General features: G+C 43.7%; 1 protein-coding gene across 1 annotated transcript in view; it reads left to right on the forward strand.

Annotated features, from left to right (window-relative positions):
* The window catches only part of stt3a (STT3 oligosaccharyltransferase complex catalytic subunit A), a 49,539-nt gene that overhangs the window by 11,487 nt on the left and 12,343 nt on the right, over positions 1-25,709 (forward strand). Inside the window, exons 2-12 of the mRNA XM_067971069.1 lie at positions 1,428-1,551; positions 7,064-7,124; positions 8,584-8,705; positions 9,704-9,849; positions 10,760-10,850; positions 11,885-11,991; positions 16,359-16,523; positions 17,302-17,482; positions 19,349-19,504; positions 21,081-21,172; positions 22,803-22,958. Of these exons, the coding sequence (XP_067827170.1) occupies positions 1,464-1,551; positions 7,064-7,124; positions 8,584-8,705; positions 9,704-9,849; positions 10,760-10,850; positions 11,885-11,991; positions 16,359-16,523; positions 17,302-17,482; positions 19,349-19,504; positions 21,081-21,172; positions 22,803-22,958 (1,365 nt within the window). The 5' untranslated portion in view covers positions 1,428-1,463. The remainder of the gene's footprint in view (positions 1-1,427; positions 1,552-7,063; positions 7,125-8,583; positions 8,706-9,703; positions 9,850-10,759; positions 10,851-11,884; positions 11,992-16,358; positions 16,524-17,301; positions 17,483-19,348; positions 19,505-21,080; positions 21,173-22,802; positions 22,959-25,709) is intronic.

The following is a 25,709-nucleotide window of genomic DNA, read 5'->3' on the forward strand; positions in this document are numbered from 1 at the left end:
GGTGGGGATATCGGGAGGAGGCCGAGATGGATCATCCACTCGGCACTTCTGGCTGAAGATAGTTGCAAACGTTTCAGCCTTGTCTTTTGCACTCACGTGCTGGACTCCTCCATCATTGAGGATGGGGATGTTTACAGAGCCTCCTCCTCCCGTTAGTTGTTTAATTGTCCACCACCATTCATGACTGGATGTGGCAGGACTGCAGAGCTTTGAGCTGATCCGTTTGTTGTGGAATCGCTTAGCTCTGTCTATAGCACGTTGCTTCCGCTGTTTAGCATGCATGTAGTCCTGAGTTGTAGCTTCACCAGGTTGGCACCTCATTTTTAGGTACGTCTGGTGCTGCTCCTGGCATGCTCTTCTACACTCCTCATTGAACTAGGGTTGATCCCCTGGCTTGTTGGTAATGATAGAGTGAGGAATATGCCGGGCCATGAGGTTACAGATTATGCTGGAATACAATTCTGCTGCTGCTGATGGCTCACAGCGCCTCATGGATGCCCAGTTTTGAGCTGCTAGATCTGTTCTGAATCTATCCCATTTAGCACGATGGTAGTGTCACACAACACGTTGGATGGTGTCCTCAGTGCGAAGACGGGACTTTGTTTCCACGAGGACTGTGCGGTGGTCACTCCTACCAATACTGTCATGGAGAGATGGATTTGCGACAGGTAGATTGGTGAGGATGAGGTCAAGTAGGTTTTTCCCTCGTGTTGGTTCGCTCACCACCTGCCGCAGGCTCAGTCTGGCAGCTACGTCCTTCAGGACTCGGCCAGCTCGGTCAGTAGTGGTGCTACCGAGCCACTCTTGGTGATGGACGTTGAAGTCCCCCACCCAGAGTACATTCTGTGCCCATCTTCTACATTTTGAGTTGAAATGGATGAAATAGAGTACTGCTGCAGTGGCTTAACAGTCTTTCCATCTCTGGGATAGAAGAATAATTCTTGTCCAGACGATGGGGTGAAGGTCTCCTCTCTGTACTGGTTGTAGGGGCTCTGTATGACTGGGCAGTTGCATGTATTTCCTCGTAGATATGAGCTTACAGCCCAAAACTGTGTTCAATTCAGCACAAGTTAGCAGCCTCTGTTCAGAGACCACAGATTGACCAGAATGGGAAATGGAAATCTCAGTTGGTACAGTAGCACAGGCTGTTCTGAGGTTGGAGTTAAGGAATGTTGTTGGGGAAGAATGGAGGCGGCTTTAATGAGTCTGGTTTGCTTCATGGGAGTGCTGGATATTACTGAGTGCCCAAAATCGAAATGTATTCCATTCACCAGTATCCTTCACTTTGATCAACTTGGGAATTTTATCAAAACATAAACTACAAAGAAAGTAAATATGTTATCTATCTACACCCTGATGTGTTTCTTGTTATCCCAGAATAAACCTGGTGCATTTGTATGTTACAATTTTTATATTGTGTTTTCCAGGTTAATGATTTGTCCGCTGCTAACACCAGACCAAAGATGACGAAGCTGGGGTTCCTGCGGTTGTCGTATGAGAAGCAGGACACTCTGCTGAAGCTGCTCATTCTGTCCATGGCAGCTGTGCTCTGTAAGTTCCAAATGAACGTCCCTTATACGCCATACGGCTAAAAACACAGCTCTTGGTCGGCTCCTACTCCTACAGTTCCATGTCAATCCTCATTGCACCATCTAGTGCCTCATTCATTCCCCGGACCTCAAAAACTGTGAAAGCTGTCTCCCTGTCTTCCTTTCTTTCTAAAACCCAAGCTTGCTTCCACCGAATTGCTATTTCCTGATTTCCCCCCTTCTCCCTTTCAGTGGTCTTCTCTATGGCCCTGGTTCTTTACCAATGATCCTGAATTTTCAAATCAGGATTTATCATTGTTAGGCATAATCTATGCCTGGCTATTGAAAAGATTCCCATAATTTTCCTGCAGGTTTCTACGGGTGCATGTACACTACAGGTTTAGCTTCAGCCTAAAGTTATATTGGTTTCACATTGAAGCCAAGCTTGTTGTGTACATCGGGTGTTTAAGGCGCCACCTGACTCCAGAGGAGATTGGAGTGTGATTCCCTCCCCTTTGACTCTTGCTTCCCTTCACTGTCAGGTTGGGCTCTAACTCCAGATTCAGGCTGCATGTACACTATAACTGCAGCATCAGCACGAAGTGAAGCCACTTCATATTAATGCAGCAGTTGTGTAACTACATGTTAAAACAGAATTGTGTAAAGCTGCATAAAAGTTCAAAACTTAGTTTTTACTGTATTGCAAGAATTTCATTAAAAGGTCTGCCATTTCTAGTAATTTCTCCTCCCCACACCTGTTCCCTTCCGGGACTTGGCAGTCATCCAGTTCACCACTGAGGTGAGTATAAACATTAGAAGTCCAGCCGGCCAATTCTTCCAATCACCCAGCTAAGATTGGCATTCACCACCCGAGCAAATCACAGCCTCAGACCAGTAGTCTACCCCTCTACCAGCCTTTGTTGTGTCAGTTGTAGCTCAGTTAGTAGCACTCTCGCCTTTGAAAGTCATGGGTTGAAGTCCAACTTCAGAGACTTGAGCACAAAATCTAGGCTGTCACTAAAGTGCAGAACTGAGGGGGTGCACTGTCGGAGGTGCCATCTTTTGGATGAGATGTTAAACCAAGGCCCCCTCTGCCCTCTCAGGTGGATGTAAACGATCCGATGACACTTCGAAGAGGTCAGGGGAATTCTCCCCGGTGTCCTGGCCAATATTTATCTCTCAACCAACATCACTGAAACAGATTATCTGGTCATTATCGCATTGTTTGTGGGAGCTTGCTGTGTGCAAATTGGCTGCTGCATTTTCTAAATTGCAACAGTGACTACCCCCTAAAGGAACTTAATTGGCTGTAAAGTGCTTTGGGACACCCTGAGGTCGTAAAAGGCACTATATAAATGCAAGTCTTTCTTTCTCTAAAGTGCAAGGTGGAAGCCTTGGCCACACTGCTGCCCCTGGAGGAAAATTTCCTTTTGATTTTTTTTTATTCGTTCATGGGATGTGGGTGTCGCTGGCGAGGGCAGCATTTATTGCCCATCCCTAATTGCCCTTGAGAAGGTGGTGGTGAGCCACCTTCTTGAACCGCTGCAGTCCGTGTGGTGAAGATTCTCCCACAGTGCTGTTAGGAAGGGAGTTCCAAGATTTTGACCCAGCGACGATGAAGGAACGGCGATATATTTCCAAGTCGGGATGGTGTGTGACTTGGAGGGGAACGTGCAGGTGGTGTTGTTCCCATGTACCTGCTGCTTTTGTCCTTCTAGGTGGTAGAGGTCGCGGGTTTGGGAGGTGCTGTCGAAGAAGCCATGGCGAGTTGCTGCAGTGCATCCTGTGGATGGTACACACTGCAGCCACAATGCGCCGGTGGTGAAGGGAGTGAATGTTTAGGGTGGTGGATGGGGTGCCAATCAAGCGGGCTGCTTTGTCCTGGATGGTGTCGAGCTTCTTGAGTGTTGTTGGAGCTGCACTCATCCAGGGAAGTGGAGAGTATTCCATCACACTCCTGACTTGTGCCTTGTAGATGGTGGAAAGGCTTTGGGGAGTCAGGAGGTGAGTCACTCGCCGCAGAATACCCAGCCTCTGACCTGCTCTTGTTGCCACAGTATTTATGTGGCTGGTCCAGTTAAGTTTCTGGTCAATGGTGACCCCCAGGATGTTGATGGTGGGGTATTCGGTGATGGTAATGCCGTTGAATGTCATGGGGAGGTGGTTAGACTCTCTCTTGTTGGAGATGGTCATTGCCTGGCACTTATCTGGCGCAAATGTTACTTGCCATTTATGAGCCCAAGCCTGGATGTTGTCCAGGTCTTGCTGCATGCGGGCTTGGACTGCTTCATTATTTGAGGGGTTGCGAATGGAACTGAACACCGTGCAACCATCAGCGAACATCCCCATTTCCGACCTTATGATGGAGGGAAGATCATTGATGAAGCAGCTGAAGATGGTTGGGCCTAAGACACCGCCCTGAGGAACTCCTACAGCAATGCCCTGGGGCTGAGATGATTGGCCTCCAACAACCACTACTATCTTCCTTTGTGCTAGGTATGACTCCAGCCACTGGAGAGTTTTCCCCCTGATTCCCATTGACTTCAATTTTATGAGGGCTCCTTGGTGCCACACTCGGTCAAATGCTGCCTTGATGTCAAGGGCAGTCACTCTCACCTCACCTCTGGAATTCAGCTCTTTTGTCCATGTTTGGACCAAGGCTATAATGAGGTCTGGAGCCAAGTGGTCCTGGCGGAACCAAACTGAGCATCGGTGAGCAGGTTATTGGTGAGTAAGTCCCACTTGATAGCACTGTTGACGACACCTTGCATCACTTTGCTGATGATTGAGAGTAGACGGATGGGGCGGTAATTGGCCGGATTGGATTTGTCCTGCATTTTGTGAACAAGACATACCTGGGCAATTTTTCACATTGTTGGGTAGATGCCAGTGTTGTAGCTGTACTGGAACAGCTTGGCTAGAGGCGCAGCTAGTTCTGGAACACAAGACTTCAGCACTACAGCCGTGATGTTGTCAGGGCCCATATCCTTTGCTGTATCCAGTGCACTCAACCATTTCCTGATATCTTTGATCTTGTTGATAGAATAAATAGTGGAATGTGTGAGGGCAAGTTGATGCCAAAACCAGCCCTTTTATTGGACTGGTCTACATTCCTGAAAAGTTGTATTTATTTAAAATCGGGTGTCCAAATTTGATTGTAAAAAAATAGTTGATCCTTCTATTATTTTCCCATTAACTGTTATGTACAACATTTTCACATCATGTTGGAGAATGTGGGTGAAATGATCTTGGGTCGAAGTGTTTCCTTCATATTGAGAAGGAAACTTGTATGAAATACACCCCATCCCCTTCAGCTAAGCATCTTGTGAGAATCGCTGTACCCCGGTCCTGTATAGAGAATTGAGGTACTTAATCAGGCTTATTCAAAATAATATCCAACTGAAACCAAAACCTGCTAACTTTTCAATTGCAGTGTGAAGTCAGAATTGTGAAATAAAGTGTCAGGTGTATGATGCTACCGGTACAGAAGGTGTGCTGATTCCCCTTTAGGAACAGCATTTCCTTTTCTACAATGCTGCATCTTTTCACTTCTACACCGTTGTATGTTGTGTAATCCCGTTGATATAATTGGCCCCACACTCCTCTGGCTGAGAGAGGATGCAGGCATCCCACTCTCTGGCCTTGGCCAGTGCTGCACTATAACTGACTGCCAGGCAGGACATGAGAGGGACCGGGGATGTCAGTATTCCCCTTGTTCCTTTTGGGAAGGGGCCTGTCTTCCATGTAGCGTGCCCCCATGAACAGGAACACTCCTGCAGCGAATGTCAAATTTAAAAACGTATTCTCTACGGAACAGTGCTTTGGAGGTGGAAACCTGGCCTCTGTCATTTCTATCGAGCGTTGATGGTATTGGTTCATATAATGCTGCTGCTCTGTGACCCCAGACTCTTGCTGACCTACTTACTTTGTGCACTACACCTGCCATCCTATCTTAGCCAGCTTCACTGGTGCTTGTACAAACCCCCAAATACAAGAGTAGCCATCACAATTAATTTTTTTTAGACTAGTTTACAGGTTAATGAAAATTTTGTAAAAAAAAATCTACAATAAAATGCAATATGCAATTGCACAAATATGATGCCGTTTTAGGCTTTGGATGAGGAATCTGTACCACAGGCCTTGATTTATTACAGTCCCTAACCCCATTGAAATGAATTTTTCCTTTTTCCTGTTTTCCTCACACCATGCAGCATGTATGGCTGAGAAGAGGTTTGGGAGACCTGCCAAGCTGCTGCCAGTGCCACTCCAACCAGTTGGTGGGAGGTGTAGAAGAAACCCGGAGTGTCCGTCCCATTGATGTTTCCCTCACTTTCTGTCGGGACCTGCCTCTTCTTTCACTCTTCCCGCAGCAGCTGATAGACTGGGACCACAGTGTGTGAGAGAACGCTTGCATCTTATCCCTGCAATGTGCTGTCGGCTCCTATTGCAATTTTACAAGTAGATTTCCGTATTGTAAGATGTTTCTCTCTCCTTAGAAGATATGTGACTTATATGTCCCACTTTTACATTGTGTGCCCCAGGAGCTTTTTGCTCTTCTACTCTACTGTGATGTGAATGGGGCAAAGTCAAGCACAGAACATTCTTAAAGCAGGAGTACAATCGCAGGAAGAGATTTAATTTGTGGAACAAGTAATTGCTACTTGGTGGGTTAAGAATTGCTCACTGCTTAATTATTGCTTTGCAAGTGTGTCTCGGTCATGATCAGGCTGTGAATCTGGGTAAGGTGAATCTGGGTAAGGTACTCCCAGGCCAGAATCGATGCAGCACTGAGCTGGCTGCTGGGAGGTGTATGAGGGTGTTTCAGGGATCACTCTCCTATTTTGTTCTGTGCTGCCAAGTATTATAGATTTGGTGCATTCGTAACATCAGACAGCAGGACAGCCAGAGGTAGCTGGCTAAAATGCAGTCAATATGGGCCATTCTCCTCTGATCACTTATAGACAATCCAGTGTGCCAGAATACCTTTTCTTTCTGCAATTGTTAAAAGATTAGATATGTTCTCTATAAATTTAACCTGTATTGAGATGGGAGAAATGTGTGTTCTATGCAGTCCTTTTCCTTAAACCTTTTTCCTCTCAATCCCTCTGGCTGTTGGCTGTGGCATCACCTTTCTACCCACTGAAAGCCAAAAAGATTGTTGGTTGTCTTTACCCTCAGCCCTCCATCCACGATACTTTCACATTCTGACATCCTCGGAATTTCTGTTCAAGGCCATAACAATTTAAACACAATCGAAGAACGTTAAAAGACCAGGTCACGATGGCAGCACATCGAGACCGTCACTTTTGTAAAAAAAAACACAGCTGATGCGCAGGACACGGGGTATTTTACAGCAACCTAAACTGATTAGTTACTGGAAGCCAGAGATGAAACTGTTTCACAAAAGTGGTTAAATTCAACCTTTGGTCAGTGCAATAGACTTGTATGTCTGTGTTGAGTTTAATGGTAAGAGTATTGAAAGACAGCAGTGAAATGGTTTTAATTGTGACACATTGTTGTGCTTTATTCCACAGCATTTTCCACCAGGTTATTCTCTGTATTGAGGTTTGAGAGCGTGATCCATGAATTTGACCCGTAAGTACTGCTACAAGCTGATGTAACATGAATCCGTTTGTTTTTTTTAATGTGAAATATAACCAAACTTTGGCAATTTTCAGTCAACGTACTTTTGAGGTATTTCAGATTTGTCCCCAGCCAAACTTGTTAAAGCACAGAAGAAGCTTTAGCACTTGTGGATCGCCACTAACTTTTTAAAACTTGAATTACAGAGTGGTGGATCAAAGTGTCTCGAGCCTTTGGGAAGGTCACTAACTTGTCCTTTCGGGGAGTAATTCAGGTCGTTGGGTGGAACTGGGGGGAAAATTAATTTAGAAAACCTAAGCAAGAATCTTAAGCAGCCAAAACCTCATGGTGCCAATGTACTGTATTATTTTCACACAATCAACGGGAGTTGGATCTTGTTGGTACTCAGATTAGAGTATCTCATAAACTTTGCAATTACTTAATACAGGAGAATGCAGGGTCTGGAGTGTGTTACAAACACTAATGCACAAAGGGGGTGAGATGGTCATAAACTACAAGAAAACCGCTTCAATAGTTTATTAGCACCAGCTCAGGCCCAAGGTTTGGAACATACTTGAGTGTTATCATAGAATCTGACAGCGTAGAAGGACACCTTTCGGCCCTGTGCCGGCTCTTTCAAATCCCCACTCCCCTGCTCTTTCCTCATAGCCCTACAAATTTTTCCTTTCCAGTTCCCTTTTGAAAGTTACTATTGAATCTGCTTCCACCACCTTTCCATGCAATGCATTCCAGATCATAACTCACTGCGTAAAAATAATTCTCGTCTCCATCTGTTTTTTTGCCAATTATCTTAAATCTGTATCCTCTATTTGCCGACCTTCCTGCCAGTGGAAACAGTTTCTCCTTACTTACTCTATCAAAATCCCTCGTAATTTTGAACACATCTGTTAAATCTCCCCTTAACTTTCTTTGCTCTAAAGAGAACAAACCAGCTTCTCTAGTCTCTCTACATAACTGGAGTCCCTCATCCCTTTATAGTTATTCTGTATAGACACAGTGATTTCTTACCCGATTCCATTTTTTGCTGGTGGGGATAGATTGATAGACAGCAGGTTCCCAGTCGAAACAATTTATTTTACTGACTTGTGCAAAGGAATATCATAGAATCTACCTATTGAAAACTTCTTATGATTGTATGTAAATACTCCTTAAAACCCACCTCTTTGACCAAACTTTTGGTCACCCATCCTAGTATCTTTTTGTCTCAGTGCCCATTTTTGTTGGATTACACTTCTGATTTTCTTACTCATTCTCGTGATGTGGGTGTCACTGGCAAGGCCAGCATTTATTGCCTGTCCCTAGTTGCCCTTGTGCAGGTAGTGATGGGCCGCCTGTTTGAACCGCTGCAGTCTTGGGACGTTTTTCTACGTTGTTGTATTTATTTAAAAGGCTGATGTATTTAGGGAACTTACTGTGTTCTTTCCCACCTGACACCTCAAAACATCCTTAGGTATTTCAATTACCGCACCACTCGCTTCCTCACCGAAGAGGGTTTCTACAAGTTCCATAACTGGTTTGATGACCGAGCCTGGTATCCACTGGGCAGGATTATTGGAGGAACAATCTACCCAGGTCAGTATAGTTCTGGTACTAGCAGCCATATTACATGACCTCTTACTTAATAAATATATCAAACAAAACTTAGTATTAATTATTGGAGTACCATGGCTGATGGATTGGAGGCACACCCAGCAGTGGTGTTTCCTGGCTTAGAGTTTTCAAACAGAATCACAAGTTGCCCAGGCCGAATCTCTGATGCAACCCTGTCACTCTTTAAATTTATGGACCTTTATAGCCTCAATAAATGATCTTTGGCTGGAAACTGCCATCATTCAGTCACCAAATTTTAAATTGCCTTCAAAATAGTGGAACCTGAGGGGGGAAGCAGAGAAATGCAGGTGAATAAAGTGTTTTAAAGAAAGTTTTAGAACAGGAATTAAAATGAGAAAGTTATTGGGAAAGGAGAGGGAAGACAAGTGAGCAGAAGTAAGTTTATGAAATTGGTTTATTTAGTTTTTATAGTGTTAATATTGTAACAGTGCTAATCCTGGGTAACTTTATTACTGTTATATTAGGGTTTATTTTGATGGTGTGGGAGATGAAACATTAAAAGGCAGGGGCTGGGAGCCTGGACTTTATGGTGCTGTTAGGGTTAAGATCAATTTACATTCCACGATGTAGATAGAGGCCAGCTTCCACAATCAGGTGGATATCTTCCTTGAGTGAGTCGTGGAAATTAAAAGGGAGTTCTCCCCTAAATTTGATATATTTCGTTGTATTGAAGAAACATTAACACAGCCACTATACATTTATTTATGCAGGGTACTGTCCATCCAGACACAGGGAAGAGCACAAGTCTTGAAATATTTTGCTGGCTTTACATTTTACTCAATGTCTTGTCTTTGAGTTTTTAGTGCAATGTAACTTGAGCTCTCATAAGTATTAGAAGGATCTACACTAGAGTCCATGCATGTTGTGTGACAGCAGATAGGTGTTTCTTTTTGGGGGATAGCATAGGCATTTTATTGGTTTGTTTGACAGAGACTGACACAGCATTTATTTATTTATAGGTCTTATGATCACTTCTGCTGCCCTCTACCACGTGCTGCACTTCTTCCACATCACAGTCGACATCAGGAATGTCTGCGTGTTTCTGGCTCCTCTCTTCTCATCTTTCACCACCATTGTCACTTACCACTTAACAAAGGAACTGAAGGTAGGAAGTAAACGGTGGTCCCTATAAACGAGAGTATAACTGTCTCAGGCCAGCTTTTGTAACTAGAATTTTAGTAATATTAATAGCTTCATCAGTGAAACACTGCAGATTATTTGAGGTTGAGGGCTTGTCAACTGTAGGATCTCTGGCTTCATATCTTATTGCCTTATTTACATTGCAGAATGACTTTCATTTTTTGGGCATGGATTTTCCCTAAGGTGGCAAGTTGTGTTGGCCAGTGGGGGCAGATTGAACACTCTGCCTCCCCGTGGCAATACAGAAGTGGTGGGCAGCACTGCCCGAGATGATCACTTGTGTGACAGTAGCCCCTGTTTCAATTGCAGCTCTGTGATATAAATGATGTTGTGCCACTGCCGGGAGTGAAGTGAAGAGCCTCAGGGCTGGTCTTTAAAAGCTTTTGAAGAGATTCCAATGTCACCAGAGATAAATGCAAGTGATCATCTCTGGCAGTGCTGCCCACCATTTCTGTCTTGCCACAGGGAGTTTGTGCTGTAAATACTCAGACTGTGTGTTAAGTATCTCTCTCTGCTGCGTCAGGTAGATCCACGTTGGTTAGTGAGTGCAACCAATGTCACGAGTAAGCTTCAGCTGTTAGCGTTGAAAGGGTTGTAAGTATAGGCCACTGTATTTAGAAAATGAAGGAAATGTAGCTTGAGATGCACAGCAAGTCCATCAGAGAAAAGACAGGGTCATATTTTGTACAGAGACACTGGCTTGGAGTTCTGACAAAGGTGTCTCTACCAGAAGCTTTAACTAGTTGACTGACGTGTATATAATCCACCATTTTCTGGCTTTGTTTCAGATTTTGAACATTTGGCAATTGTTTTTTTTTAAATATATCTCTGTCTGTGCTGTCTGTAGGAATGTTAATGTGCTGATTGTGTTTCAGGATGCTGGTGCTGGCTTGTTAGCTGCTGCCATGATTGCTGTGGTCCCTGGTTACATTTCACGTTCTGTTGCCGGCTCCTATGATAATGAAGGTGAGTACCCAGCCCAAAGCATCCTTTGTGTTGGATAAATTGGTTTAATTAATCTTGTTGCTGTAACAATTTCAGCAATGCAAAAATAGCATTCTAAATTTTTAATGATGATGTAGTAAATAATTCTAGTAGTAGCACTTATCTCCTGTTCTGAGACTGAATCTCATTTGTCAATTGATTGCTATTTAAAAATGAATAAATATTGTATTTCAAACATCAGTCTCTGTTATTGTGCACTTAGTATAAGTTTAGTGCCCGTACAAAGTGGTTTCACCTTTGCACTGACACTAAACTTGTCATGTAAATCATGTTTGAAAGACCAAACTGACTCCAAAGTGGGGTGAGACATCCTCCTCCAGGGAGTTTCACTCTGTTTTGCTCTGGTGTTGGGTTGGTTCCCTGATTCCAGATTCAGGCTCTAAAACTGCAGTGTTAGTGAAAACCAAAGCCGATTCGCCTCGATGGTACAGCTGTAGTATAAGTGCACCCAGTTTCCTTTGGGATGCAGGGACTTTCATTTTATAAGCAAACATTCCCCAGAAAGTTACCAGATGAATCAGCATTCATTCTGGGGTTATTTTTTTGGGTGGTGATGTTTGAGGTAGAGAAGTTAGCCAGGATGTTGGGAGAGCTCCCTGCTCCTTTATTCATAGTAACATGGGAGCTTCAATGTCCATCTGAATTACCGGAACAGGCAGACAGAGCCTTGGTTAAACATCTCATCCAAAGCATAGCACTTCAGTGCTGTGCTGGAGAGTTGGTCTGGATTATGTGACCTTGTCTGGGTGTAGAAATGCTTTCATGGGTAGCAGCAGGTGCCAGTCCAGCCCACTGGAACCTCTTGTCTGCTGATTACAGAGTGCCGTTGACTGGATCCCAGACATGTCAGTGGCCTGGAATTGTGTTATCTTCTTGCTGAAAGAAGAATTGTAGCAAAAGGTGGCAGCAAGGGGGGTGGACATGATTTTCTAAATTATCTGTAGATTAGTTTGCTATCTTTTCTTTTTAGTAACGTGTGCTGTGTATCTGTGCAGGTATTGCAATCTTCTGCATGTTGCTCACATACTACATGTGGATTAAGTCTGTAAAGTCTGGCTCCATCTACTGGTCTGCTATGTGTGCACTGGCCTACTTCTACATGGTAAGTGCTCATTTCAACTCCTGGGCTAACAGGAGCAGGAAGTGAAGATAATATATTGTCTGGTTTAACCCTGCCCCCAACCTTGTCCAGCCAGCACCCTCCAACTCGAGTCCAGTTGTTGCATTGTTTCAGGTCTTTGCTCATGCTTCTGTTAAGCCACTGGTAGGAAATGAATGAGAGTGATTTGCCACCTTGTTTGCTGTTGTGAGGGGGAGGAAGTGTCTGGCTTCCATTCCAATACATTACTCTCCGGACTAGTGAACAAGATTATGCTGGAAGTCCTGTTTGCAATCCCATCCCCAGCCACTCTCTGCAGCCCTGAAGTAAGTTTAACTCGGGAGTAACTATGACGCTCTTCAGGGAGTTGTAGTTATGGGGATAACAATGGCTTACTTGGGATCTATGTAGTTACAGTAGCTGTGATCATCTTGTGAGTTCTTGGTCATGGTGAGTTGTGGCTCCTTGATAACAATACAACATTATTGGCCAAAACAACTGCCCAAATAACTTTCAAAAGGAAATTGGATATATACTTGAAAAGGAAAAATTTACAGGGCTCGGGGGAAAGAGCAGGGGGGTGGGACTAATTGGAGAGCTCTTTCAAAAGAGCTGACATAGGCACAATGGGTTGAATGGCCTTCTTCTGTGCTGTAAGATTCTATGATTAGAACCGAAGATGGATACTGTGGTCCTTGCTGATCACACTCCCCGCAGGTTGGGGAAGACTGTACCCCACACAGAAAAAAACAGGAACAACCAGCAGCATCCAGTGATAAATGTCCTTGCTGCCTTACTGGTAGACGCATGCCTGCTGGGCCTAACACGATCATCGCTGTGAGGAGGACTTTATTTTGAGTCAGTCATTTTACTTTCCCAACTGTTACTGCATTCTGGCTATCACCAACCATAACATCAGTTTTGTCAAATCCGCTACTGGTGACCATGTGATAGAACGTCCGATTGGCAAAGACAATGAAGACGAATGCCTTCTTGGAGATAAAATCCAAGTTGCAAAGCTTTTTATTCAAAGCCTAACAATTTATAATAGATTCAAAAGCGCCAAGGGGTTGGAATGTGAAATGGATGGAGATCACAAGTGTCGTAACACAACATCCAGTGAGATTTATAGCAAAGGCATTTGATTGCCCCCAAGCAATCATAACCAGCAGATTGATGACATCATCCATTGCTTTTCAGACAATTTGTTTTGCCTTCAATGTAACAGAAAATACCAATCTATTGCTCTCTTTAGGAGTCATGTGAACAAAAAAATCAGATCCGCCATATCACGTTTATGTTCGAAGTGTGTAAAAAGACGATTACCATGGATTCACTTGTCATTATGCCAAATTATAAGGCTAAAATGTCCGAGCTTATAGGCGATTACAAATGTTCTGTATGTGATCATTTTCATCACAGCGGGATCTTGGCCAATACGATAGACATGTACATCCCAAATTAAGGAATTTAAAACTATTAGAATCCAACTCGCCTGCAAGAAAGGCCAGCAAGAAGTCTATTTAGTCTGATGAGATCTTTTCTTTTGGAAGTAGAGTGTTACTATCGGCATCGCAGGAATATTAACATCCTGATAAGTAATGAGCTGAAATCTAAAACAGATTGCAGATAAGAGAAGACTCTTAAGCTTCCAAAAAAGGAGCCACATCAACAGCTGGTAATATAGCTTGGACGGTTACAGCCACTGAATCTCCAATCCAAGACCTGGCTCCAAATCCACCAAAACCTCAATCCATCTTTAAGGATCCACATAAAGGCAAATCTGACAGTCATAAAACTTAAACAGTCAGCTGCTAGAAGCAGAAGACCTTCTGTAAGATCGGGATAAGATCAGTCAATGTATTGAGCTGATTGAATCAATACCACAACTGGTGCTTCATAAAAATAAGACCGTACCTCTTAATTCCAAGAGGGAACAAAAAATAAACACAATTAAATGGAAACAAGCAAAAGAATTTAGCTCTGGTGCCAAAGGACTCGCCAAAAGAAGGCCGGTTACAAGAACACATTTTATTATAAAGACAGAAAATGCCAGCGCATCTAATCGTGGGCACTCCATCCAACATGAAATGTCCTTTTACAAAAGAGGAACTGGAGAATTGTTTTAAGGTCAAATTATCCACCTCAAATAGTAATGCGGACATCAAACATTTTATCAGTTATAGTGGACAATCTAATTACAGAAGTCTGATGAAGGCAATTAGCACGAAAGAAGCTGGTCTGGCTCTCGGGAATGAAAGAGGGATGTTCAGCCTGACAGTGGCCTTAAAGTGACCTTAAAGATCTTGTTGAGAGTTATAACGTACTAATCCCTAGGTTAACCTCACTGTGACTAAGAATAGCTAAGCATTACAGACATCTTGAAAAGAAGCCAAACTATCTTAATTCCGAAGACACACGAGTTTTAATTTCTTTGACCTGTTGAGAATTGGTGACCTGTTACTATCGGTCCTGTGCTTCTTCGCCTAGTTACTCAGATCGTGACAAAAGGACTTGAAGTTATAGAACTTAATGTGAGACAAGAGGGCTTTATTTCTGCCACACTTGGCTGTAATAAAAATATTGCCATCCTTCTTAAAGGAATAGAAAACAACTGGCAGTGGTATTTGTCAATCTTGCTAAAAATAAAGCCTTTGATTCAGTTAGTCATATGGTAACTAAGGCATTGAAACGGATGCATTTGTCTACAGGGTTCATTCGCCTTGTCGAGAGCTTGTAATTATTAGAAAAGAATGGTTCAGGAATTCAAACGATATATATAAAAATCGGTCCACCTACTGTTCAGCTTTAGTATTTGTTGCCGATATCGCTGTTCTAAGTGACTCCCATGCTGGAATGTTTAAGAAACATAGAAAATAGCAGCAGGAGTAGGCCATTCAGCCCTTCGAGCCTGCTCTGGCATTCGATATAATCATAGCTGATCCTCTATCTCAATACCATATTCCTGCTCTCTCCCCATACCCCTTGATGCCTTTTGTGTCTAGAAATCTATCTAGCTCCTTCTTAAATATATTCAGTGACTTGGCCTCTACAGCCTTCTGTCGTAGAGAATTCCACAGGTTCACCACCCTCTGAGTGAAGAAATTTCTCCTCATCTCAGTCCTAAATGTCCTACCCCATATCCTGAGACTGTGACCCCTCGTTCTAGACCCCCCCAGCCAGGGGAAACATCCTCCCTGCAACCAGTCTGTCTAGCCCTGTCAAAATTTTATACGTTTCAATGAGATCCCCTCTCATTCTTCTTAACTCGAGTGAATACAGGCCTAAGCGACCCAATCTCTCATATGACAGTCCTGCCATCCCAGGAATCAGTCTGGTGAACATTTGTTGCACTCCCTCTATGGCAAGTATATCCTTTCTTAGGTAAGGAGACCAAAACTGCATACAATTCTCCAGGTGTGGTCTCACCAAGGCCCTGTATAACTGCAGTAAGACATCCTTGCTCCTGTACTCAAATCCTCTTGCAATGAAGGCCAACATACCATTTGCCTTCCTAACTGCTTGCTGCATCTCCATGTTTGCTTTCAGTGACTGGTGTACAAGGACAGCCAGGTCCCTTTGTACATCAACATTCCCCAATCTATCACCATTTGAATAATACTCTGCCTTTCTGTTTTTCCTTCCGAAGTGGATAACTTCACATTTATCCATCTTGTACTGCATCTGCCATGTATTTGCCCACTCACTCAACTTGTCTAAATCGCCTTGAAGCCTCTTTGCATCCTCCTCACAACTCACCTAGTTTAGTGTCGTCGTCACAACTCACAATCCCACCTAATTTTGTGTCGTCAGAATTTGGAAATTAATTATTCTTTATGTAATAAAACAAGGGGATGTTAAAATGCATCAAGAGTTGGATTACCCACACAATCGGTAAGCCAATTCTTGGTGAATTTAACATCCCTTTTTTTTCATCCTCTCTTGTGGCCTTCCATGGCCCTTATTACCCCGCTGGATTTGACCACATAAATACTGGAAATAAACACTAATTTAATGGAACTAGGTTCTTGTGTATTTAAATAGTGTGACCATCTGAAAATCATAATTCATATTGAGCACCAGCATCTTTACAGAGACTTTGCCTTTGAGGTTGAAATCGCAGCATGCAACCGTACTAATGCGCTGAAGCATTTGTAGGAAATTCCTTTGTCCCGTGTTTTACCTGTTTACTTTAACAGGTTAAATGTCTTTGTTAAAATAGCAGATGAAAGTATTTCATGTCAATGTGTTTGTTACTAATATCATAGCATGCAGTTAGTGTTCCTTTGAAAATGCACAGGATGAATTTGATGCCTGTCTGATTTTGCCTTTGCTGTATTTTTAATCTTGGTGTGTTTTATCTCTTCCAGGTTTCCTCATGGGGCGGTTACGTGTTCCTGATTAATCTGATCCCACTTCACGTACTTATCCTTATGCTGACTGGCCGCTTTTCCCACCGGATCTATGTTGCGTACTGCACGGTGTATTGCCTTGGAACCCTCCTCTCCATGCAGATCTCCTTTGTGGGATTCCAGGTTTGTGAAGCTGCTTCCTTTCTCCAGTGTTCTGCCCACTTCCCACGGCGATGCTGAATCATGCTGGGGTACAGTCCCATGGGTGGTGGCAGCCCCTCTACATGTATGAGCTTAGGCAATGAGGAGGATATCCGTACCAAGCCATATCCCAATGGATGACTATTCTAAAAGATTGTGCACTACAGTGTGGATCAGTATCTATAATGCCTAGTCTGCCTACACACTAAAACTTACAATTACACTTTTTAAACTTGTTTGTTCGAGTTAGCTGCAGATAGGAACAGGAGTAAGCCATTCAGCTCCTCCAGCCTGTTCTGCCATTTATTTAAATCGTGGCTGATCTGTACCTCAACTCCATTTACCTGCCTTTGATCCATATCTCTTGATACCCTAATCTATGAATTGGATAAATACTTGGAGGAAAGATTTGCAGGGCAATGGGGAAAGGCAGATGTGTGGGACTAATTGGATAGCTCTTTCAAAGAGGCGGCACAGGCATGATGGGCCAAATGGCAGCCTCCTGTATGATCCTAACAAAAATCTGTCTCCAGGCTTGAAAATTTAAATTGAGCCCCTGCATCCACAGCTATCCTCTGGTGCACTGACTTCAAAATGTGTTGCATTTTCTGTCTTCTCTTGCATTGTAATCATCAGACAATAATTCATAGCAGTTTATCAAAAAAAAAACATTGTATAATAAAATTGTGTTTGTGCAGTTTCTCCCTGGGCCATATGCTGAAGAAACATTTGAACTCTTGGATTTTCTTCCTCCCCTCAGCCTGTCCAATCCTCGGAGCACATGGCTGCCCTGGGTGTTTTCGGTCTGTGCCAAATCCATGCCTTTGTTGACTACCTACGCAGCAAGTTGAACCCGCAGCAGTTCGAGATCCTTTTCAAGAGCGTTATCTCACTGGTGGGGTTGGTTGTTCTGTCTGCAGGAACTGTGCTGATGCTGACAGGTACAGTATTACTGCTCATAGTGTTATATTATCCCCTTCCTCCCTCTCATTACCACCCTCCCTCAGTCTCCACCAGAAGTGTGGCCAAGTTGTTCTCTCTAATAATAAAATCCTAGTGACAGTAGCAGCACTGAACAGTACCAGAAATATGAGGGGGGTGTGTGTGATAGATAATCTATGAGAATGCTTTTCGGTCGTTGGTCCAGTATTGTGATCAGATGTTTCTTTCGCGACGTCGTGTAGAGTTAGATAGAAATTAAATATCGCAACAGGCAGATCAGCCCGACCAGCCCATGGTTGGGTTTGGATTTATCCTCCATCTAAGTAGTTTTTGGGAGCTGATTCCTGTGTATTTCTTTTGTACATACCAAAAAAAGGTTTTAACATATTTCCAACCTTTTTTGGTTAGTTCTTTGTTGTACCTACAGGAAAATAGATTACTCTGCGATTTATAAGTGTTTATAACTGCAGCATTCCACGATTGTGGTCAGACATTTCCTGAAGATTATGTAACTATTCACGTGTTTCCTTAATGAGTTTCCTGAACTTGTGGTCACCCTTTTCCCTATGGATTATTAGCTTTCCTAATTTTCCTTCCTGGATTGGCATGCTGGCCGTTTTCATTGTGAGACACACGAATACTGTAGGTTCACAAGATAGATATAGATGGAGATAGCCATTCAGGTCACCCTAGCTCATCTCTCCATAAATAACCTACAGGCCACTTTCCCATCAGGGTTTCTTTTTATTCATTCATGGGATATGGGCGTCGCATTTATTGCCCTTGAGAAGGTGGTGGTGAGCTGCCTTCATGAACCGCTGCAGTCCGTGTGGTGAAGATTCTCCCACAGTGCTGTTAGGTAGGGAGTTCCAGGATTTTGACCCAGCGATGAAGGAACAGCAATATATTTCCAAGTCAGGGTGGTGTGTGACTTGGAGGGGAACGTGCAGGTGGTGGTGTTCCCATGCACCTGCTGCCCTTGTCCTTCTAGGTGGTTGCGGGTTTGGGAGGTGCTGTCTAAGAGGGCCTGGCAGTGCATCTTGTAGATGGCGCACGCTGCAGTCAGTGGTGGAGGGAGTAAATGTTTAAAGTGGTGGATGGGGTGCCAATCAAGCGGGCTGCTTTATCTTGGATGGTGTCGAGCTTCTTGAGTGTTGTTGGAGCTGCACTCATCCAGGCAAGTGGAGAGTATTCCATCACACTCCTGACTTGTGCCTTGTAGATGGTAGAAAGGCTTTGGGGAGTCAGGAGGTGAGTCACTAGGCACAGAATACCCAGCCTCTGACCTGCTCTTATAGCCACAGTATTTATGTGGCTGGTCCAGTTAAGTTTCTGGTCAGTGGTGACCCCCAGGATGTTGATGGGGGATTCGGCGATGGTAATGCCATTGAATGTCAAAGGGAGGTGATTAAATACTTTCTTGTTGGAGATGGTCATTGCCTGCCACTTGTCTGGCACGAATCTTACTTGCCACGGTATGCAACAGGTTATGATTCCAGGGATTTTATCTCTACTACCCTACCTAGAAGTCCATTCCACAGGTGATCATTCTGACATCAGTCCTAAATTTGCATTTTATTTGAAGCTGTGCCATCTTGTCCTACTGTCATGGGTTGAATATAATGTTCCAGATTTACCTTTTTCTGTGCTGTTTGCTAACTTGTGTACCTCTCTCAGGTCCCCTCATAGTTACTTCCTTTCAAGGTTGAATAGCTTTTGCTTGAATAATCTCTCTTCCTGACTCAGACCTGTGACACAAAGGATTAAAGATGTTTTGTATTGTATTCACAAAATGAATTAACGGCTTGTGCCAGCTAGTATACTTGTTTTTATGAATATGACTAGGTATATCGGTTTCGTTGCAGGCAAAATTTCCCCGTGGACTGGCCGTTTCTACTCTTTACTAGATCCTTCTTATGCAAAGAACAATATTCCCATCATCGCCTCGGTCTCTGAACATCAGCCCACCACCTGGTCCTCATATTACTTCGACCTGCAACTCCTCGTCTTCATGTTCCCAGGTACGTGTGTTTACGAGGACACTTGAAAAAAGTGCATGTACACACTCCTTCCTGCACATTGGTGCATGTGAAAACATTGCATTAGACACGGATTTGTGTGAACTCTCATCCAAAAGTTTCCGTGAGCTGTTAAAAGACCTGTGTAGTTTCCTACATGTCCAAAGACCTTTTAAGCTGAAGGTTTAAGTGACACGCTAACTGCATCTGTTTTAATGATTTTGTCAAGTATGATGTTATTTTCCCTCTTTCTGCCAGTTTGCTCCCCTTTCCCCTTCTCAATGTATCAACTCCTTGCTGAGTATGATTCTGCAAGTTTCTTCCAAGATAGCGACTAAATGCCCGTTCTTTAGCAAATAGGCAGTGAATGCTCGCAAGCTATTCAATTGTGGAGGACATTACAGCAAAGATTGATCTCATCCACATCCAATATTTACACGTGCAATTTCCAACAGAGTTGTCACCGGATACCTGTGAACAGTGGGAACCCTAAATGTGTTTTTTCCCCTTCCCAGCCGTGGTATAAGGAGGCCAGTTGTCGCACTGCTCTAACTGAGTCAGCATAGACCAGGGACTGAACCTGGGACCTTGCTGGTCTGTGCAACACCACACAGTGCATTTAATGCAGAAATATTGGGGCAGGAGGTAACCTTTCTAAATGTGGAATTTAGTATTTTAAATAAAACTAATCTGAAATATGGCTGAAATGTTTTGTAAACACAGGTTAAAAGATTGAAAACAGTAATGATCCCACTGGTGTTTCTAATGCAGGTGATTGTGTAATTCATTCAGCTGTTGTAGGATTTACCAAATGTCTTCTGTTTTCTATAAGAACATCAGAAATCACAGCTGACCCTCGGCCTGCTTTTATATTGGTCTTCAGCCACTGGCGTGGGTCTGGCACGGCTGGCAGCAACATCAAGGTATACTTGGCGGAAAGATACTTGCCGGATCTTTCAAGACCAGCCATTGGCCTGGAAGACTGATCTTTTCGCTAGGTCTTCCCAACTGCCACAGTGTCATAACATTACTAAAATCCCACACGCACAACAACAAGCCGGTTTGCAGGAAGGACTGCTACACAGTTAAATGTGAGAGAGTGGCACAGTTAGGTGTATAACTGCAGTATAAAAGCAGCTTTAGTAATCAAGCCATTTCCACTGGTCTGTCATTTAAGACTAACTCCATCTGGCAGCATGCTGCATAATACTTCGACATAAAAATTCTTCTTGTGCTATTTTGATGCAATTGCTAATCCGTTTATTTTAAATCGGCAAATTGACTACACTAAAATAGCACAAATGAATTTTATGTGGGTGTTCAGCAGTACGCAGTCAGAGAAGATTAAAATCCCAAGTGTTTAAAAGATTGTTTTCCTCCTGTCAGAATTCTGGGAACACTCCTGATCCCAAAGTTCCCATTGTTGTCAGAAACTTGATTTAACTCACTATTGCCTGCTTTCCCTTTAGATTTAACCCACAAGTGCCAGGTTTCCTCTTGGTTTAACCTGTTAGTGTCAGGTTTGTGCCTGGATTAGTGTGTGTCTGACTGCAGTATTTTTTGTGTTTTCTTCCTGCAGTTGGTTTGTACTATTGCTTCAACAACCTGTCAGATGCCAGGATTTTCATCATCATGTACGGCATCACCAGCATGTACTTCTCGGCTGTGATGGTAAGAATCCTTTCGACATGTGAACATTGGTATCATTGGCCATGTGTACAGTGTTGCCACTGGGATTTCAGTAGCATGTAATGGTGAGCATGTGAAATGTTTGCACTATGAACAGTGACATCTGAATCCAGCTCTGCAATCCTGCCCTCTAAGCATTGTGCAAAAAAAAACGAACATTAAAATTTTAGATTCTGTTGACTTTGGAGAAGGCATTTTGAGCTACACAATACGTGAAGTGCTGGTATTTACAGAGCTACCACTGTTGGGAGCAATTTGAGGTGATGGATTAATAGTATCACACATGAGATGTACTGCACAACATTCAAACATATCAGTTTGTGACTTAAGAACATTTCTTTCCTCTGTAGTGTATTAATCAATATGTCAAATAAGTCCAGCAATCCTTCACAATCATACGTTAGTCTCTGAGTTCCTTGTTTTCCCATTTGTTCCTGCTTACTTAACTCTAATGAGGTGGTAATTCACAGATGTGTTGTGTATATTGTAAACACTTAAATAATTATTTATAACATGTTATAAAAATGTCAAACACAATCTTGGTATGAACTCCTTTGAAAAAGACAAGTTGTACGGTAAAAGTGACCTTAAAGTCACGTCCCCAGGGAGGGGGAAGAAGATAAATAAAAGCGTGCTGCCAGGTTAGGAGTTTCTCTGGCCTCTGTGCCCATTCCAATTTTCTCCACTTAGTTTTCTCTCATCTGTTTTCCCCCTCCAAATCAACTCCTCCATTACCCCTCACCCCCCGCGACCCCCCCCCCAATTCCTTGCAATGATTAACTCAACGGTACATCTGAAAGCGACCATCCTTCAAGACTGGGATTTGAACTTGCTGCACCGTGCATTGGCACTTGTGCTGCCAGACTGCCCTTGCTTGGTGTTTTGATGGGCAACAGATGAAATGTAGTGTGTGCCCATATTTGGCCATAATGTCTGCTCATCCTCTGAATCACATTTCCATTCCAAGTTCCATCTGTCTGTATGTGCTGTTTGAGATTGCAAAGTGTTTAATTAGAAGGCAGGTATGCAGAGCTGGATTCAGGTGTCACAAATACATTCATATGAAATATTTCAAGGTGCAGGACAATTTGGGGGATACTTTTTGGTCGAAGTTAAAGTAAATCCGTTGTTTCTCCAGAACTTTGACATTTCTATAAAAATGCCAATTTTCTTCCCCACTTGGGCACCATCAAGCCAGATCTCTCTCCCAGCTGGGTAGCTCCAATTACATCACCGACAGTGTGTCTCTGTGCAAACCCAGCAAATAACGCAACATCCTGGGGGGAGGGGGGGATCTAACAGCACCTCTGCCTCAGCCACAGTGGCAGCTCTCTCTCTATCCAGTGGAGGTGCGTCGGGATGTTCTGTCAGTAACATCGTTGGAGCAGAGAGGGGACCCAGACTTAATATTCTCCATGTGGATAATACAAAAACGTCAAATAAAACTATGGTGGGACTGTTTTATTCTGTAAAATGAGGGAGTGCATTGAACAAAAACTATTCTCTTCCCTCCCTGCAAACGTTCCTTCCCCTTTAACAGTCATCATAAGAGCCTAGATTCAGACCTGTGCAGCAGTCAGTCTCTTACTTCTATTTTTTTTTGTCTCCACAGGTTCGGCTTATGCTGGTTCTGGCCCCAGTGATGTGTATCCTCTCGGGAATTGGTGTGTCTCAGGTGCTGTCGACTTACATAAAGAATTTGGATATCAGTCGTCCAGATAAGAAATTAAAAAAGCAGCAGGATTCCACTTATCCAATCAAGAATGAGGTATGATCTTCCCTCGGCCTCGTCAACCTCAGAGCCCAACCATTTGCTGCATTAACTGCGTTATATTAAAGTTAGACTGCCAACCTGCTCCGTGGCCTAGTTGGTGAAGGCACCGCCTGGTGTAGCACTAAGCCATGCTCCTAGCCCGTACTGAATTAGCTGATCTCAGCCGAAGAAGCAGTAGGGGTATTACAACTGGCATTAGTTGGATTACGAAGGGGAAATTCAGCCAGGGTTCTCGCTTCTGATCGCCAGCCAATGATACCTACTGGAAAATGGGTTTTGGGCAAGGATAGAATTAGATTGAACCCTGGGTGTGAGGATGGGATTAGATCGAACTGTGGGCGAGGGTGGGATTAGATTGAACTGTGGGCGAGGGTGAGGTTAGATGATGGGATTAAATTGAACTGTGGGTGAGGGTGGGACTAGATTGATCCGTGATGTGCTCAGTGGTCATCACCGTCCAGGCTCAAACATAAAAAATGGTTACTTGAATGAGGTACTGAATTACAGCTAATGCCTGAGAGTTGGTGCTTTCTGGAGAGGAGGGAGAAAACTGAAAACAAAACTTAGTGATACCCAGATAAAGATGCGATATTAAAAAGTTTTAATGCTCTGTATTTTATTTTTGATTAATACTGTTGCTTGTAAAACTCATCTGTGGAGCCTGATCATTCAGTCGCTAAATGCATAAGGCCATGCTGATCAGAAGAGTACCAAGTTCCAATCCCGCTTCTGTATTGAGTTATCTGATCTCGGATGGGGTGGCAGTGAGGGTTTTTACAGTTGCCCTCTACGTCCCCAGACTATAGGGCAGAAAATCACCCAGGTTTCCTTCTCCTTGATCCCCTTGGATAACAGACATGGTGGCAATGCCATCCACAGTTAAATAGCCTGCCAGCACTGTCCAGATTGCACCATGAAGGCTGGCTGTTTTGGCGTGGCACTGAAGGGCTGCTGATGCCAGGCCTTCCGGGGGGGAAAGGGAGACGATGGGTAGACACAGCATCGTTGATAAATGGATAGGGGCCTGTGGATTTATAAACTGCTTCAGAAAAACATGAAGCACAATCTATGGCAGCAGCAGAGATCCCTACAGACGGACAGTTTGCCCCTCCCAGAGAAATTAGCATTGAGGGGACGAGGCAACAGCAACCTGAAGGGCAAATCTACAAGTTTGGGTATATTGTTGTTAGATTGATGATGCAATGAGTGCAAGAGCCCTTTGTGCCACACTACCCTGTGCACAGTGCCAGCTTGGCTCAGTTGGTAGTGTTGTTGCCTCTGGGTCAGAAGGTTGACCTAGATGTCAGTTTGTGCAACAAAGAATTAGATGAGTAACTTTTAATGTAACAAAGTACTGAGCACAGCTACCAAAATTTGATGGAAGATTGCTTGGGCACCCCAGGCGTTCTTAAAACACTCAAGTTCAACACCATCCAGGGCAGAGCAGTTTGCTTGTTCAGTGCCCCTGCCACTATCCGCCCGCTCTACCACAAGTGCGTTGTGGCCACAGCATGTACGATGTACACGACGCACTGAAGCAACTCACCAAGGTTACTGCGACAGCACCTGTCTCCCCTGTGAACGTACAACCATGAACAACAAGGGCAGCAATGTCGTGGGAACACAGTCACCTCCAAGTTCCCCTCTTAGACATAGATTGCTAATCTTTCATCATTGTTGGGTCATTATCCTGGAATTCCCTACCTAGCAACATTGTGGAGGCACCAGCACTACAAAGACAACAGCAGTTCAAGGAGGAGGCCTATCGTCGCCTCAGGGCAACTAGGGATGGGCATTAAATGCGGCCTTGCTGCCGATATCCGAGAATAAAAAGAACAGAAATGGAGGTATCTCATTGTAGTATATTATATATGTGCCAGCTTAGCTTAGTTAGTGGTAGTCTTGTGTTTGGGTCAGAAGCTGGTGGCTTGAGTCCCTCACCAGGATTAAAGCAGATTCCATTGCATTACTGAGAGATTGTTGCGTTACTAGAGATGCCTTTCTTCAGACGCAGGCTCGTCTACCTGTTTAGGTGGATGTTTAGGGGGATGAGCTGGGAGTTCTGTCCTGCTGCCATTAACCAGCACCACCAAAAATAATTAAATGTATATTCATCTCATTGCTGTTTTTAGGACAACACTAGTGCAGAATAGTTACATAACCATCATCGTACTCCCAAAGTGCTTCAAGACATTTTGACCACATGGTAACGCACAAAACAAGTGCAGTGTTTTTTTTGCAGTGATTTTCTGATCTGCAAACAAGACGACAAAACACAACTTGCCTTTGTGCTCCTCCTAGTGTTCAGTTACAGTGCAGCATTGCTGACCCCTGTTACTCATCACAAGATAAACTTCTCTTTTACTTAGTGGGTTTGGAACTGAGACAAACAGACCAAAAGTTCTCAGTTACACTCCCTGGCCTGAGCCAGTGTGGCAGTAAGGGCACTACAATTAGCAACAGTATTCCTGGGCTAGAGTGGGGAAAGTCAGCCAGGGTTCCTGCTCCTAATTACTGGAAAGTGCATGTGGGTATTGGCTGAGGACAGCATAAGGCCTGGCTGCGATGTTTCCTGTGGTCAAATAGCCTGCCAACTATAAATGTTTCCATCAGTCCAGCACTGACTGAGAAGCTTCTGTTGTCGCTTCCAGGGCACACACCTCCTAACGGTTGGTTTCAGACAGGGATTGGCAGAGGCCAGGTAGCTAGTCTGTGCTGGCTCGCCCTGTCAGAGATGGTACGTGG

The sequence above is a fragment of the Heptranchias perlo genome, chromosome 33 (assembly GCF_035084215.1).
Source record: "Heptranchias perlo isolate sHepPer1 chromosome 33, sHepPer1.hap1, whole genome shotgun sequence".
In the NCBI taxonomy this organism is placed as follows: Eukaryota; Metazoa; Chordata; class Chondrichthyes; order Hexanchiformes; family Hexanchidae; genus Heptranchias; species Heptranchias perlo.